This window comes from Microtus oregoni, unplaced genomic scaffold (genome assembly GCF_018167655.1).
Source record: "Microtus oregoni isolate MIOR12 unplaced genomic scaffold, Mior012 000023F_ref0000262, whole genome shotgun sequence".
In the NCBI taxonomy this organism is placed as follows: Eukaryota; Metazoa; Chordata; class Mammalia; order Rodentia; family Cricetidae; genus Microtus; species Microtus oregoni.
Window position 1 is genome coordinate 25,936,693 of NW_024543082.1, and position 15,257 is coordinate 25,951,949.

The 15,257-nt window shown below is 44.7% G+C and overlaps 1 protein-coding gene across 1 annotated transcript in view; it reads right to left on the bottom strand.

The window, feature by feature from the left end:
* Window positions 1-15,257, bottom strand: part of Hgd (homogentisate 1,2-dioxygenase) — a 48,685-nt gene that overhangs the window by 17,038 nt on the left and 16,390 nt on the right. The window contains exons 5-7 of the mRNA XM_041673064.1: window positions 4,204-4,263; window positions 2,262-2,353; window positions 262-296 (exon numbers count right to left, since the gene is read on the bottom strand). Of these exons, the coding sequence (XP_041528998.1) occupies window positions 262-296; window positions 2,262-2,353; window positions 4,204-4,263 (187 nt within the window). The remainder of the gene's footprint in view (window positions 1-261; window positions 297-2,261; window positions 2,354-4,203; window positions 4,264-15,257) is intronic.

The following is a 15,257-nucleotide window of genomic DNA, read 5'->3' on the forward strand; positions in this document are numbered from 1 at the left end:
ATTTCAGCTGCCAACATCTCCCACGTGAGAGACGCCCAACAGAGACAGCCACAGGCAGAAAGCCCAGAGCATACATTAGACACTTGGAAGATGCTAGGAATCCTTTCCAGACCACCCGTGGTGTCTGGAGATGGCTCTTCGTTTAATAAAATAGTTGGGAGAACAGCAGGCAAGTGAAATGCGAAACAACAACAATAATAACAACAGCAAAACCTGGAATGCAGCGCAGGGCTCAGTCAGTCTTCCTACGCAGGAACTTACCAATCAGGAAATCCCCATCCGAATTGTAAAAGCATCTGAAAGAGACAGAGGACTTCCTGTGATTTCTTTTCAGTTTTAACACAATCTGGACACATCTATTCGTTCCACAAATGATCATTTCGTGCCTTCCACGGGAGAGAAGCCCCCCTCGCACAGTTAAAAATCCAGCAGAGTGCAACAGGAAAGGCAGATTGCGGACCTCCATCACTGTGAGGCACACTGGTGCTGGGGAGGACTGGGGACCTGCGCTGGTTTGGGGAGAAAGGCCTCCCTACAGATGGGACGAATGACAAGAGAGCCAACGGCATCATTTCGGCAAGAGAAGACACTCCAGGCAAAAGGAGAAGCAGGCTTAGGTACAATGGGACAAGAAGGCCTTCTTGAGAGAACTAAAGGGAGGCCGTTGTGATGTAAGTGGAGAGAAGGGAGGTGACCTGATACAGAGCTAGACCCAAAGAGGGGTCTTCAGTGTCTCACAGGGCTGTGATCTTGGCTTTGATTCATGATTCAAAAAGTAGAACAGCTGGAGCAGAAGAGATGGCTCAGCAGTTACAAGTATTTATTTCTCTTCGAGAGGACCCACGTTCTATTCCTAGCAATTCCATGGTGGCTCACAACTGTCCCTATCTCCTGTGCTAGGGGGTTCAACACCCTCTTCTAACCTCCACAGGCACCAGGCACATATGGTGCAGGCAAGGCACCGAGACACATAAAATAAAATAAAATAAAATAAAAATAAAAACAATTTTTTTAAAGATTTGAACAGCTCACACAAATTCGTTAAGTCAGCAAGATCAAAGTTAGGCTTCAGGCACAATGGTGTAGTTCTAGGGTTGTGTGCAAAGCTTCCATGATAGTCTCCTTTCCAAAGAAAAGGTAGAAATGTCACTTACTTTTTCATATTGAAAAGAAAGCAGACTATAGGGACCGGTAAAATAGCCCAGCAGGTAAAGACACCTGCTACCAGGGCTGAGGATTTGAGTTTGAAACCTGGGACCACATGGTGGAAGAAAAGAAGGGACTCCCCCCGCCATTGTCCCTAAGTTGTCTTCTGCACACATGTGCTATGACATGCACCCCCCTGTACAAAAACAACATGGAAACTTCTATGTGCAGGAACACTGAGCTTCCACAGAGCTACCAGTTATCAGCTAACACGGATACTTTGCCTTCACAACTGCTCTTGTCATGTGACTTTGGACGTGAGCCCTAGAGTGTGGTAGAATATTATTTTCACTATGTAAAGATGTGTTATATTTGTATATGATATGAATATTTCTTTAACTGTGCAAAGGTATGTTACGTTTGTTGATATATGCTGCATTTGTTTAATGATAAAAGATATGTGATTAATTATATAAAAATGTGTTGCATTTGTTTCACGTTGCTTGTACAAGGCACCTGATTGGTCTAATAAAGAGCTGAACAGCCAATAACTAGGCAGAGAAAGGATAGGAGGGGCAGAAAGCCAGGCAGCAGTCAGACAGACAGACATTAGAAGCAGTGAAAGTAAGATATACAGAAGGAGAAAAAAGGTAAAAAGTTCCAAGACAAAAGGTAAATTAAAAAAAAAAAAAGGTTAGTTTAAGTTAAAAGAGTTAGTCGAAAAACATACCTAAGCTAGGCCAAACATTCAAAACTAATAAGTCCCTGTGTTATGATCTGGAACCTGGTGGATGGCCCAAAAGGAAAATACTAGGGAATCTTAAAAATTAAAATTTAAATTAGTTCTACTTTCTTGAACTTCTTCATCACATGGTCCTAACCTCTCTTTTCTGCCTACGCTGTTACAAGACATTTTTGTCTATGTCTTAAGAGCCAGTCAAAATAGAGATTCGTATTTGATATCATTATCAAGAAACACACGCCAACATTTCTCCGAGAGGGGAACAAGTACCAAAGGGCAGTGTTTGTGCATGTGGGACTCTATTAGTCCTCCACTCTCTGGCCAACAGGCCCCGAGGGATGGGTCTATCATGCCCCAGCCCTGAACCTCTTACCTGTCCTCCATGGAGGTGTTACACAGGAAAATGTGAATAGCAAGCCCGTTGTTAGACTTGATGTCTCCAGCTCCACATAAGGTGTGCAGCCCCTGAGAGAGCAGGGGAGAAGGGGGAGTGATTAAGGGACCAGCCCTCTCCCTGGCCCCTGAGAGAATAATCCCAGGAGGCATTGGGAGCTAGGCTGCCTGAAATGTCTTGACTTACACTTGGTGGGCTGTGTCCCATCCTAGATCCTAGGCAACCTTGTCTGAAGCCATAATGGCCAAGTCAGATGAACTTACAGAACGTACATTTGATTATCACTATAATAAACCCGGAGGAAAAAGTTGGCACCTGGTAGAAGGCATGGGGGAGGGGGAGAAGATCTGAAGCTTCCCTTGACATTTAGTGCCCCTCAAGTCTACCCCACCCTGGTGCAGTCTCTCTTGTGGAGAAAGCCAGGCTACTCTTCCCAGAGCAGAGCAGAGTAGAGTAGACCTTGTGACTAACTGCAAGTCCTTTTGCTATAGGACCGGATGACCCACAGTGCAAGAAGCCCTGACACTGGGGGGAGGGAGGGAGGGAGGGCACAGGGGGGAGGGTTTACGGGACAGGTTGACTTCTAACATTGCTCTGCCCCAAACAGGCAGGTAGGGAGCCCAAACAGAGAGGGCTCTGCTCCTCAGATTCCCATAGACAGGAAGGGAACTTGCTTTTCTAGTGTCACTTAACTGATAAGTTTGAGGTCTACTAAAGTGCGTTCTCACAAGCCACAGGGACACTTCTAAGGATGAAAGCTTCAAGATGATTGATACAGTTTGGGCTAACACGGGGCACCTGGAGTTTCCCTAAGGAAGACTTGAGCCAAGTTGGCCTGCAGAACTCTCCTCTGCCCTCCTGGAGCACTGGCCCCCCAACAGCTCCTGTCCCTTCTCCCACACACTCCTTGCTGTGGGTGCAGGTGTCCCCGTACTGCCAACATTTGTAACTATCGAGGAGGGCAGCCAGTTGGCACTGTACTTATCGGGTAGCCACCTGAGTTGATGTCATCTTAGCCCCGGCATCCATTTCAGGGATTTCAAGTTCTCGGATGGGAACATAGTTTGTCCTTATTTTTTCCTATCCGAGTGGAATTTATCATCTCCTTCAAACATTATGAGCGCAGGCAGCAAACCGCAGCAGTAACGGAAGTGCTGTCACTTCATCAATGACAGGGACATTTTTATAGCCTTCATTACAGGAATCTCAAAGCATCATTTGGGCTCATATTACAGTGAGCGGATTTCCCCCATAGGTCTTATGATCTAGTACATTAACTAGGAGGCGTGTGTGCAACTATAAAACAAATACTATTTATTTTCTTGAAATATTTTTCCCATTGCATTTCAATGTAATTGTCCGTGTAATTTGATGTAGTTTATATTACCCAGTCAAATAACACAGGTTATGCCAGGCATAGCGGCTCATAGCAGTAATCCCAGCTCCTGGGACTGAGGGAAGGTGACTGTTGTGAGTTCAAGGCCAGCCTGAGCTAGAGGGGGAGATCCTGTCTCAACCAAACCAACCAAGCAGCCAAACAAACAAAACCCCAAACCCCCAAATTAAAGGCGACAACAAAATAAATAAATACATAAAAAAACAGGTGTCACCAGACCATCAAAGGCGCTATGAACCAGAGAGGTTACGAGTGCCCGTTCTGATGCAAAGAAGTGCTGGAGGGAGGAAATTTTACTCTCCTTGGCCTTTCTGTGAGGTCAAATACTCCTGGGTGCTCTGTGGTGTCAGAAGCCATATGGCGCCTGTAACTAAGACATCCCTCAGCCAACCCCCGTGCTACACACAGGTGTCTCTGCTGCCTCCGGTTCAGGCTGCTCTGCTTGGCATTCCGACAGCAGATGGTTAGCTAGCTCACCGCAGGACACAGGAGGGCAGTGGGAAGGCATGGAGAAGATTGACTTACGCTCACAAAGTCCACTTTCTTCTGAGACGTTTTTGGAATCTCAAACGGTTTCCATCTAAGCTGGAAAAAGAAATACCCACACAGGAAAATGACTTCACAGGGAGAAACCATAGGATTATTAAATAGATTCAATCCACAGAGAAAAAAGGACAACTGCTCCCTCTGAGAGGTCCTGGCCATTTGTGATTTTGTTCTGTTGGAACTAATGATTAGCCACCATTTCTTTAAAGGGGTTCTCTCTCTCTCTCATCCATGTATGTGTGCGTGTGCGCACACACACACATACACACATGCTCTGTAGGGTGTATATCTCTATGTATATACTATAGGGGTGTGTGTCTATATGTGTGCTGTAGGGGGTGTGTATCCCTCTCTTGCTGTGTGTGTATGCTCTGTAGGGGTGTATGTCTTGTGTGTATGTGCTACTAGGCTGTGTGTTTCTGTGTGTGTACTGGAGGTGTGTGGTGTGTGTGTGTGCTGGAGGTATGTGTGTGTGCGTGCGCGTGAATGCTGTAGGCCTCTGTACCTTTCTCTCGGTGTGATGTCGGGGTGTGTATATTTAATATGAATATAAAGTGCCTTTGTTCCTTAGTGCTTTCAATTATAAAAATAAAGAGAAGCCGTCGCTCCCTCTCTCGGAAGGTGTTTCTTTTAACATTTCGCTCAGGCACATCTGTGAGTTTTGACTGATGCCGCTTTCATGCTATTTATAATCGGCTCCCTTTCCTGGCATGGCAGCCTCTCTGTGTGGGCTCCTGACACTGCAGGGGAAGGCTCTACTTCTACTTCCAGCCCTTGCAGTTTTGAATTATTTCCTTAAGAGAGAGAAGAATGCATCCAGCTGAGACTGGATTTGGTAAAGGTAGCGCCCGGTTCAATTTCTTCCCCAAACCTTGGGTTTGTCCCCAGGCTGCCCAATGGTTCCCTTTAAATCACAATCATCTTTAATTCAATAACAAACTGATCTAAGGGAGTGGGGTGGGTGGGGAGATCAACAGGTGCCGGTCTCTCTCAAAGCATCAGCGCGGTGTTTAGGAATCAATGTAGACAGGGCCTGCCGCAGCCAGACTGTGAGCTCATCTGCCCAGTAGCCCCAGGGCATGTCTTCCGGAGTGACCTGCACCCTGGGGCTAGCTCCGTGGGCTGCTACACCTGGTGAAAATTGGATGGGCAAGGGCTCCATCAAGGTCCTGGGCTCTGTTCATTCTGTATTGTGAGAAGGCAGCCAGGCAGGAAAGGTGCTGCTGGGATTGTTCTGCCTCTGATCCCTACAGTCAGGCAGCTTCCATCATTTCATAAAAGCAAAGGGAATGATGACATTCTGGGACCACTTCAAAGGGATGCAAAATGCGGGTCTGAAAAAGACCGCTGAAATTGCGCTTAAAGTAGAATTCGAATGCAGGAAATACTTCAGGGCTGGTTCCAGTCATGATGGTACTTCTTGGGACACTGGGGAACCCAAAGAGTAAGGATCTAGCAGGGGCTTTCAACCATTGGCATGTGAGGCATTTTGTGCTGGGTAATTCTTTGTTGTAGAGCTGCCCTGTGCACAGAGAGATGCTTAGCACTGCCCCTGGCTCCTGCCCACCCGATTCCAGTCGCATTCCTCCAAGTTGTAGCCATCCCAAATATGGCCATTGTTAAAACATCCCTTTAAGTCACACATCCTGCCGAGAATTTCAGACCTAGAAGAAAATTTCCTTGACTTCGGGAAGGGCTATAGCTGAGCACTGAGCTTGTAGGATGGTGGTGGGTGCTGGGGACCAAACTCAGAACCCCGTGTTTGTGCAACACATGCTCTCCCCCTGAGCGGCGCCCCTACCCACGCACTGCTGCAGCTCTAAGGGGTGTCCGTGGTCCTCTACTGGCCACTGCCTACCACCTCTCTCTCTGGCAGCAGTGGAGGAAAATCACCTGGAAAAGAGTCATCACCATAGATTTCCCAGAGGAAGAATTTAAGTAGCCGATCAATCGTTTCCCTGGCAACCATTCAGCACTAACCAGAGATTCTCAACCCTGGATACCCATGAGAATCAGCTGGACAGCCTTTGAAACCATGACCAAATTAAATCAGAACCCCTGGAAGTGGGACCCAGGCATCAGCATTTTATAGACGTTCTTCTATGTGCAGCTAACCCGCACTCAGAGATTCGGTGACTACTGGGTTGCTAAGCCAAACATGCTTAGAAAAGCCTACCCAATCAAGAGGTAAGCCATACAGATAAACCAAACAAATAGTGACATCTCAAGCTAGATGTGGTGGTGGCAATGCCAGCTTCCAGATAGCAGCAAGGTTTAAATAATATAAGCTCAAGAGTTAGCAAATCCAAGGAAAAAGGAGAGACGGGCAGGGGATATGAAGGAAGGAGAGATGTTTTATATATGTATATATATATATACATATATATACATATATATACACATCTGTATGTATATGTGTATAATTCTATGTAACGTATTTATAAATATATACTATAAAAATGTTTTAGATTATATTTGCCGTGGGTAGAAATGAAGCCCCACCTCACAGAAAAGAGGCTCTTCCGTGAGTGGGGAAGACCAACCCCAAGGTCTGATGGGTTGGCAAGATCCACTGCAGACTTTTCTGAAGTCTCTGGTAGCACTGCAATGCTCCAGCTACAAGGAGAGAGAGGCTGAGGTGGTGGGTGAAAATGCAGCTGCGTGCTGCTATAGGAAGCCTGCCACCAATAGGGTCTAATTCCAGATGGAGGAAGTCATGGCACCCATGAGCCTTTCTTCACTAATGTAAAAAATGATCGCCTTCAAATGGCAGATGCTACAGAGGGAAAGATAATGTACCTATTGGGTCTGATGGCAGTAGATTGTACAGAGCCGTATCATGAGGAATAATAAAGATCCTGATGTGGACCACAGGAGAAATTCAACTTTGGATCTTCAGGCAAGAGGTTTTGGTCAGGAGACCCGACACGATGTTTTAGTGACTGTGAAGAGGGATGGACAGAAATGCCCTTGGAGAGCAGAAGAGAACATTCCCTGCTGAGGCCAGAAGCTCAGCCTACTCCATTGTTGCCGTGGTAAACCCAGGCCAACAGGACTGTGCATGGGGCAAATGGGAAGATTTGGCTTCTGCTACTCCCTCTGAGGGCAAATCATTTTCCCTGTTTGGATTGCTTTCCCTATATGTCACAGTGGGGCTATGGAAGGGGCTATAATTCCTTACAGAGGAGCATCTGACAATGGAAGGACACTTCATGACTGATAAGAACTCTTTGATTTGAGCTGGTACCTCCCCCAACCCCACGCAATACCAATTCATATACTGAAGCTCCAGCCTCCAGTGAGATTGCCTGGGAGGTGAGGCCTTTCAGTGGTAAATAAGATCTAATTAAATTATACGATATAGGAGTGTCAGACTATGAAGAAATAGGATCCAGACACTTGGGAGACTGAGGCAGGAGAACTGAAGGTTTTACAGCCTGGGCTATATACAAAGATCTTGTCAAAAAACAATAATAGTGAAATAAAGCCCAGAGTACTAAACCAAAATAATTATAGATTATCTTATTTCCATCATCTAGTCCGAAGAAAGACTGTGTGGAGACAAGAGGGAAGATGGCCCAGTAAAAAAGAAGCTGGGCAGTGGTGGCGCACACCTTTATTCCCAGCACTTGGGAGGCAGAGACAGGTGGATCTCTGTGGGTTCAAGACCATTCTGGTCTACAAAGCAAGTTCTAGGACATCCAAGGCTATACAAAGAAAACCTGTCTCAAAACAAACAAACAAAGAAGAAAGCCATTAACAGACATCAACCCTTCTCAGACCTTGTTATTAGACTCCCAGCCTCCAACCCTAGAGGGTACCGTTCCTGTTTTTTAATTGGCCCAGCCAATGGCATAATATAATGCTACAGTTTCACAACCATTTTTCATACTATGTATAACCACTGAATAGCTCTTTCCTTATGGAATTTAACTCTTTCAAAAACAATGGAATAGCTTACAGTCTCTGATATAATATCTAGGCTTTAGTATGTTTGAATGCATACTTATTGAATGGTATAAACATGAAGAACATTGCTTGCTGGGCAGTGGTGGCGCACACCTTTAATCCCAGCACTTGGGAGGCAGAGACAGGAGGATCTCTGTGAGTTCGAGGCCAGCCTGGTCTACAAGAGCTAGTTCCAGGACAGGAACCAAAAGCTACAGAGAAACTCTGTCTCGAAAAATCAAAAAAAAAAAAAAGAATATTGCTTATAAAAGTCCAAAATTATTCCCAATATGTGAGTCAGTCCCTCTCACATGTACAAAGTTGCTCAACCGTTCTGATTTTCTGTCCAGTGCTTCTGCCAACTACTGAGAGAGGGATGTTGAAGTCCCAACCATGACTTGGCTTCCTACATTTGTTTCCTTCAGGACTATCAAGGGTGACACATAGTTTGCTTTTCATCTGTGCAAATTCCAATGAAGAATAAACTTTTATGCATGAAAATTGAGGTGGTAAAAGAGTTTGAAAAGCATTTCCAAGAATGCTCAACGTTTGAACAAAAAATTCTTTAACACTTCCAAAGGAGGGCAATGAGAGGATCCCTGTTAACATTTAATGAAGGAGATTCAAAATTCATGCCCAAGATGAAAAGGAAACCAGAGAGAAGAAGCCTCAATATGTCTGAAGTTAGAGGACTCAATTTTGCCTGGATGATATGAAAATCCCTTTCAAGACTTAGAGCCCTTCATTCACTGACTCCGCCCCAAACTTCCACGGATTCAACTCCACTGAGTGACCTGGGTTCTCTTCATATGGGTTGGCTAGAGGCAGACATGTTATTCCAAGCCGGTAACACTGTCCAAGAACTTTGAAGTAACTTGTGGGTTACTCTCACATAAAGCACAGACATAATGCTTAAGCCAGTGCCAGTTGCAGCCGTGGTTGGAGGAGGTTCAGGATAATCAGTAATGTTGACTTCTAGACCTAGGAGGGAAGAGAGGGTGGAGGAAATAAAGAGTGACCCACAGAAGTCTTCGGCAAACCTATCAATCTCAGGAGAAAAGGAACTATAATTTATGTGGAGAGAGACAAGACTATCGCTTGCACTGGTTATCTTTGGAGCCATGGGCAAGAGCACAGATAAAAAGGATCCAAGTCACAATAATTTGGTTAGACTTTCTAATGTCTTTCATGGAACTTCAAAAAAAAAAAAATGAGTCATCATGCATGGAGACCTAGATTCCCAGTGTGACCTTGCTCCTAAATGCAAAGCTGAGGATTTTGTAGTCATTTTCCAGGGTTGCGGTCTAAGTCTGCTAGTCAGCCCTCCATTATAATGAAATCCCCGCCACTCAGTTTACAAAGAGGAAAGGATTATTTGGGTTCATAGTTTTAGGGATTCTAGTATACGACTGAGAAGTCCGGGCTTTGGGCCTCTGGTGAGGGTGGAATATTAGAATGGAGGAAATCCTTCACCTCAGGAGCCAGGGAGCAAAGGAGAGAAGAGGAGGGTGAGTACCTGTAATCCCCTTTGCTACTAGACACCCGCTGACCTAACGGCCTCACTGCCTACAAATCCCAGCACTGCCCATCAATGCCACTCTGAGAACATTGCAGAAGACTCCAAAGCCTGAAGAGTTCCCAAGGAGGAAAATAAACAGTGGAAATGACTTTGGAAGAGATGCATAACTAGACGCGTTCCTTCAGGGATGTGTCCTGGCATGAGGCCTATTTGACAGCTGTAGACCCGAAATCGTTTGGTTTGTAGACAGCTCCGATATCTTTCCAGGGAGTGAAATGCAAGTTGATAGAGACGAACTACAGGAAAGATCTGGAGAGCTGTCCAAAAAGGCCCCACAAGGCAATGTGCACTGCAGTGCTGGCCAGTGCCAGAAGATGCATTTAGGGAAATGCAATCCTGTCTATATATAGGATGGTGAGATCCGAGCTACCAGGGAATACGCTCAACAAATATTTGCAGTTTTGGGAAATAGGTGTGTGCTAGGTGCTGCAGACCAGAGAGAGACCGCAGAGATATGAGCTCTGCTCCGACACCCTAGGAGATGCTCGAGGGCAATGGAAGAAACCAGTATATTTAGATTTAAGGCCAATTTTAAATTATTTGTGGGGTTTGACAGATAGATGTTTATAAGGGTAGAGAACATTCCAGGAAGACAGAAAAGCATAGCGCCCCAAGGCTGAACAATTTAGCCCATTTTCCTGGAATAGTGATGGTCCAATTGTGTCTGGCAAACAGGGGACACAGCAAGAAGTGGAGCACTGGTTCTCAATCCATGGGTCGTGACCCCTCTGGCGAACACCTACCTCCAAAATATTTACCTTTTGATTCATAACAGTAGCAAAAATACAGTTATGAAGTAGCAATAAAGATGATTTTATGGTTGGTGGTCACTACAACACGAGAAACTGTATTAAAGGGTTAAAGCATCCCAAGATTGGGGGCCACAGATGTAGAGGTTTAAAAGCTCATGGTAGTGAGTGCATCATGGCTCTTCCCTCTGGTGTAGGAGCCTGCACTTGACAGCCTGGGCAGTGCTGCTAAGGGATGATTGCAGGATCTGAAGACTTTTAGATGAGAATGAGTTCAATCAGGCATAGGATGAGGATGCCATATTGGACCAGTTGTGAGGCTGTTATCGTAACCCAGGTCAATGGAAATGAGCTCTGTGTTATCTAGAGTTAAGGACAAGGAGAAAAATTAGAGCTATCTCAGGAGTAAATTCTACAAAATTTCTTGAAGTGTGATCCACACTTTAATTTTTTAAAGTGAGCTAGAAAATTCCTCAGCTGCTTAAGGAATTCTTCCTAGTGGCTTGTCTCACCCAGGCGTTTTTCATCAGTAACTATCCCTTTGTATGTGTGGCAAAGAGAATCCAACAAAGCGGGGGACATTCACCAGCTGATATTTAGAAGAAAAGGGTGAGGAAGAGTATTATGGTCTGGACCCCATTCATATATCCTTATCTCCAGAATGTGATAGAAATACCATTTATTCCTTTATTTTTAAAGCAGGGTCTCGTGATCCTCTTGCCTCTGTCTCCTGAACGCTGGATTGTAGGCGTGTACCACCATGACCAGCTGGGTTAGAATCGTGACAGCATACATGGGGGCGGGGTTGGCAACTGAATATGACTGGAGCCCTTGCAAGAACAGAAACGAAACCGAAGGGTCAGGAGAGAAGACAGTAGAAGAAACCTGCCTCAGTCTCGGGAAGCAGGGCTTTGAGAAGGAGCTGCCACGAGTTCCATTTTGCTTTTGTTATGAGCAGGGAGAGAAAGCGAAAGGGAAGAGGAGAGAAGGGAACCGAACATTTATATTTTTGGTTCAGAGAGGAGGAGCTTGGTCCTGAGTTAACTTGATGCTTTTTGTTCAAGCCCATGGGAGATCTACCCTGTTCTGAATGGAGACGGAGGAGGAGTGGATAGTGGGTAGGGAGGAGGGTAGCTGGGGGGGGGCGAAGGGTATCTAGGATGGGGAGGGGGGAGAGAATGGAGGGGAAACTGCGGTCGGTGTGTAAAACAAATGAAAAAATGTTATTTAAAGAAAGTTTAAAAATTAAAGAGAGAGAGAGAGAAAAAAAATAAGAAAGACACGGAAAGAGAAATGCCCCAATTCCAGGAGGGAGACAGCCACAAGGGGGAGGTGATAGTCTAGTTCAGGACCTGGAGAGCCCTTATTTTGTGGGTTTTAAGTCACTGCAATGTCATGGTACCCAGGGAAGGACAGCAGTTCAGAAAAAAAAAAAAGCGGCAAGTCAGCGTTCATGTTTTGGAGTGCTGGGAAGACAAGGACTGGAATTACCACAGATGATTTATGACAGTAAAAACAAGTATCAACATGTGACAGGAGAATCCATTTACCAGCATGGGTTATAGTACAGCATTACAGATGATCAACAAAGGCACCTGCCACCAATCCATTTACCAGCATGGGTTATAGTACAGCATTACAGATGATCAACAAAGGCGCCTGCCACCAATCCTGAAAACCGAAGATAAATGCTGAGGGCCCTGATGGCAGGAGACCCTGAAATCCTGACTTGTCTACTACAGGGTTGTGGAGTGTGTGTGTGTGTGTGTGTGCACTCACAAGCACTTGTGCACGTGTGCACGCGCGCACACACACACACACACACATACACTAAGTAAATTTAATTAATTTTTAAAAAATAGTAATGCCGGGTGGTGGTGGCATAAGCCTTTACTCCCAGCACTTGGGAGGCAGAGGTTAGAGGAACTCTGAGTTCGATGCCAGCCTGGTCTATAGAGCAAGATCCAGGACCGCCAGGGCTACACTGAGGAACCCTGTCTTGGAAAATACAAACAAACAAACAAACAAACAAACAAAAACCAGCAAACAATAACAAAAATCTATGAACAGGAGTATAAGACATGGGAAAAGGTACAAAAATAATGCTTTTTTTAAAAAAACACAAATATGAAACTATTTATCATAAAATAATTACATGCAAATAAAGATTTTTAAATTACTCATATCCACAGTTTCTTTCTCTGCTCCTCCCTACTCCATGGGGAGTACTTCCGACTTGCACATCCTCTCTGGGTATCCTTGTACTTCAGTCTCACCAGGGATATCATCATGTGTACGTGTCTTAGCAAGAAGGGGTGGGGAAGCCACATGACTGGTGCCATTTTCTAGAGACAGAAGTCAGAGTGTAGAAAAGTTGAACTAAGAACCATTGGAGACAAGGCAAAGAGCGTGGGCAGGTGAGAGAACAGGAGAGAAGATCCCGGCTCAGAAAAGGTATGGAGTCTGGGTAAAACTGAGCAAGGGGATTTACAGAGAGATGCTTCAGGACATGTATTAGATATTAGTTAATGTTTCAAGGAGAATCAAGTAAGGGTTGAAATTGTGTTCAATTATTTTTTGTTCCTGGTTGCATGGAACTGTAGGAATTACCAATTCACACAAACATCCAAGGATTAAAATGAAAAGGAATAAGTTAAAATATTAGATGTGGTTAATTCTGTACTGGTGGAATCCTAGACATTGACCCTTTTATGCAAGTTTTGAATAAAAGTGTGTTATTCTTGGGGATAGGACCTTCCATGGGAAAATAGTGCCTACTAGTATGGTATCTACTCAAGAAGCTGAGACAGGATTTCCTGAGGTCAGGGGTTCAAGGGCAGACTGGGCAAATATAACAGTTCTTCATCTCAGGGATGAAAGGGGGAAGTGGAGAAGAGGGGTATGTTTCTTTTCCTTTCCACCCTTTTCTTTCTTCCTTCCTTCTTTTCTTTCTTTCTTTCTTTCTTCCTTTTTTTCTTCCTTTTTTCTTTCTTTCCTTCCTTCCTTCCTTCTTTTCCTTCTCCTTTTTTTTTTTTTGAGTTCGGATCTTGTTCTATAGGCTAGGCTGAACTTAAACTCATCATCATTCTATCTCAGTTCCCTGAGTACAAGAGTTAACCTTTAGGAATAGTTAGGGCAGGTGACTTATACAGGATGGAGTCGTCCTGTGTAGTTGGATGTGAGGGGTTAAACTATTTTCTTAAGATGTCTGTCAGAACTGGGAGTAGAGTGCACATTTAGGGTAAGACTCAGGTTCACTCTGTAAAGAAGAGGAGGAGGAAGTGGAGGAAGAAGAGGAGGAAGAAGAAGAGTAGATGTGGCAAAGCATCTAAAGAGAAAGCTGGATGAAGAAGGCTTAAGGTATCAGATAAGGCGTATTGAGACTGTCAATATGGCAGGATCTGTAGAGCTGAACGTGTTTGACAGCTAATATTCTGGAAGGATGTACTGCTTGGCAGCACTTTTGATAAGTTGCATGGGACAGAAGGAGTTCTGTGATATGACCTTTAATTAATCTGAAATAATTCCCACATGGTCCAAATCATACTAGTTGAAAACCAAGCGGTAATTTCCACAGTCTAGACTTTAACTGTGTCAAGGGTCTAATTGTCCAGCAATCAAAAGTTAGGGATTGTAATAAGAAATAAAATCTGGAAGACTGGCTTCTAAAAGAGCTGACTCAGAATGCATGTTGGAATCTGTAAACTTGAATTGGATTTAGATGTGCTCATTAAACTCTGAGCTTTCACAAGTTAGGGGAAGAGACATGATAAACAGAATTAGGCGTCCTTCTTATATGAGATATTAATGGACTGAGCTAACCTCCAAAGGCTGAGTGTAAAAGCACTCAAGAGTTCCGATTCATTCTCAGATGCAGGCTCAAATGTAAACTGAAGAAGATGAAGGTTGGAATGGGATAGTCCCCAGGTTTCTAGCACAGCATCAAGGATGGTCATCACAGTAGCCTGTCGGGGGGCGGGGATCCCTGTAGGATTGAGGTTAGATGAGAGAAGTATTAAGCGAGTCCTGACTCTTCAAAGTCTTGGAGATCTTCCATGTGGGTAGTTGGTGAAGTTACCGAAATATTAAAATTGGTCTTTGACAGGTAAAGATGCACCTACCATACAGGCTTCCACCAGGAAGGCCTGTCAGATAGGAACCTAAATATAATTTTCTCAGACTTCGTTCATGAGAGCCTGGAGTACATATTTGGAAAAGGTTATGAAGGGGGAAGTGATGATCGCAGAATGCTGTGGTTAATTAATGAAGCATAAAATTGGAAAGAGATATTAACTTGTCAAGGAGTGGAGACGAAAGGATAGATGTGTACAGGAATAGCCAGAGTGTCTATCAGGCAAGGGAAGCAGATGACAGGTGACACAGATCACAGGTCAAGAAGATAGCTAGGTGCTCTTTCTATGACTCTGGTGTCACAAAGGTACTGAGGGGTTCGAGACACACCCCCTCCCAGTCCGTGAGCAGAGGAGACACTAGAGGAGAAAGCTGTTTGGTCACTGTCATAGAAAGAATGTTCAAAAATACAAAACAAGGATAATGTAACAAGTTCAAGAAGAAAACACAAGCCGGGCGGTGGTGGCGCACGCCTTTAATCCCAGCACTTGGGAGGCAGAGGCAGGCGGATCTCTGTGAGTTCAAGGCCAGCCTAGTCTACAAGAGCTAGTTCCAGGACAGGAACCAAAAGCTATGGAGAAACCATGTCTCAAAAAAAAAAAAAGAAGGAGAAGAAGAAGAGGAGG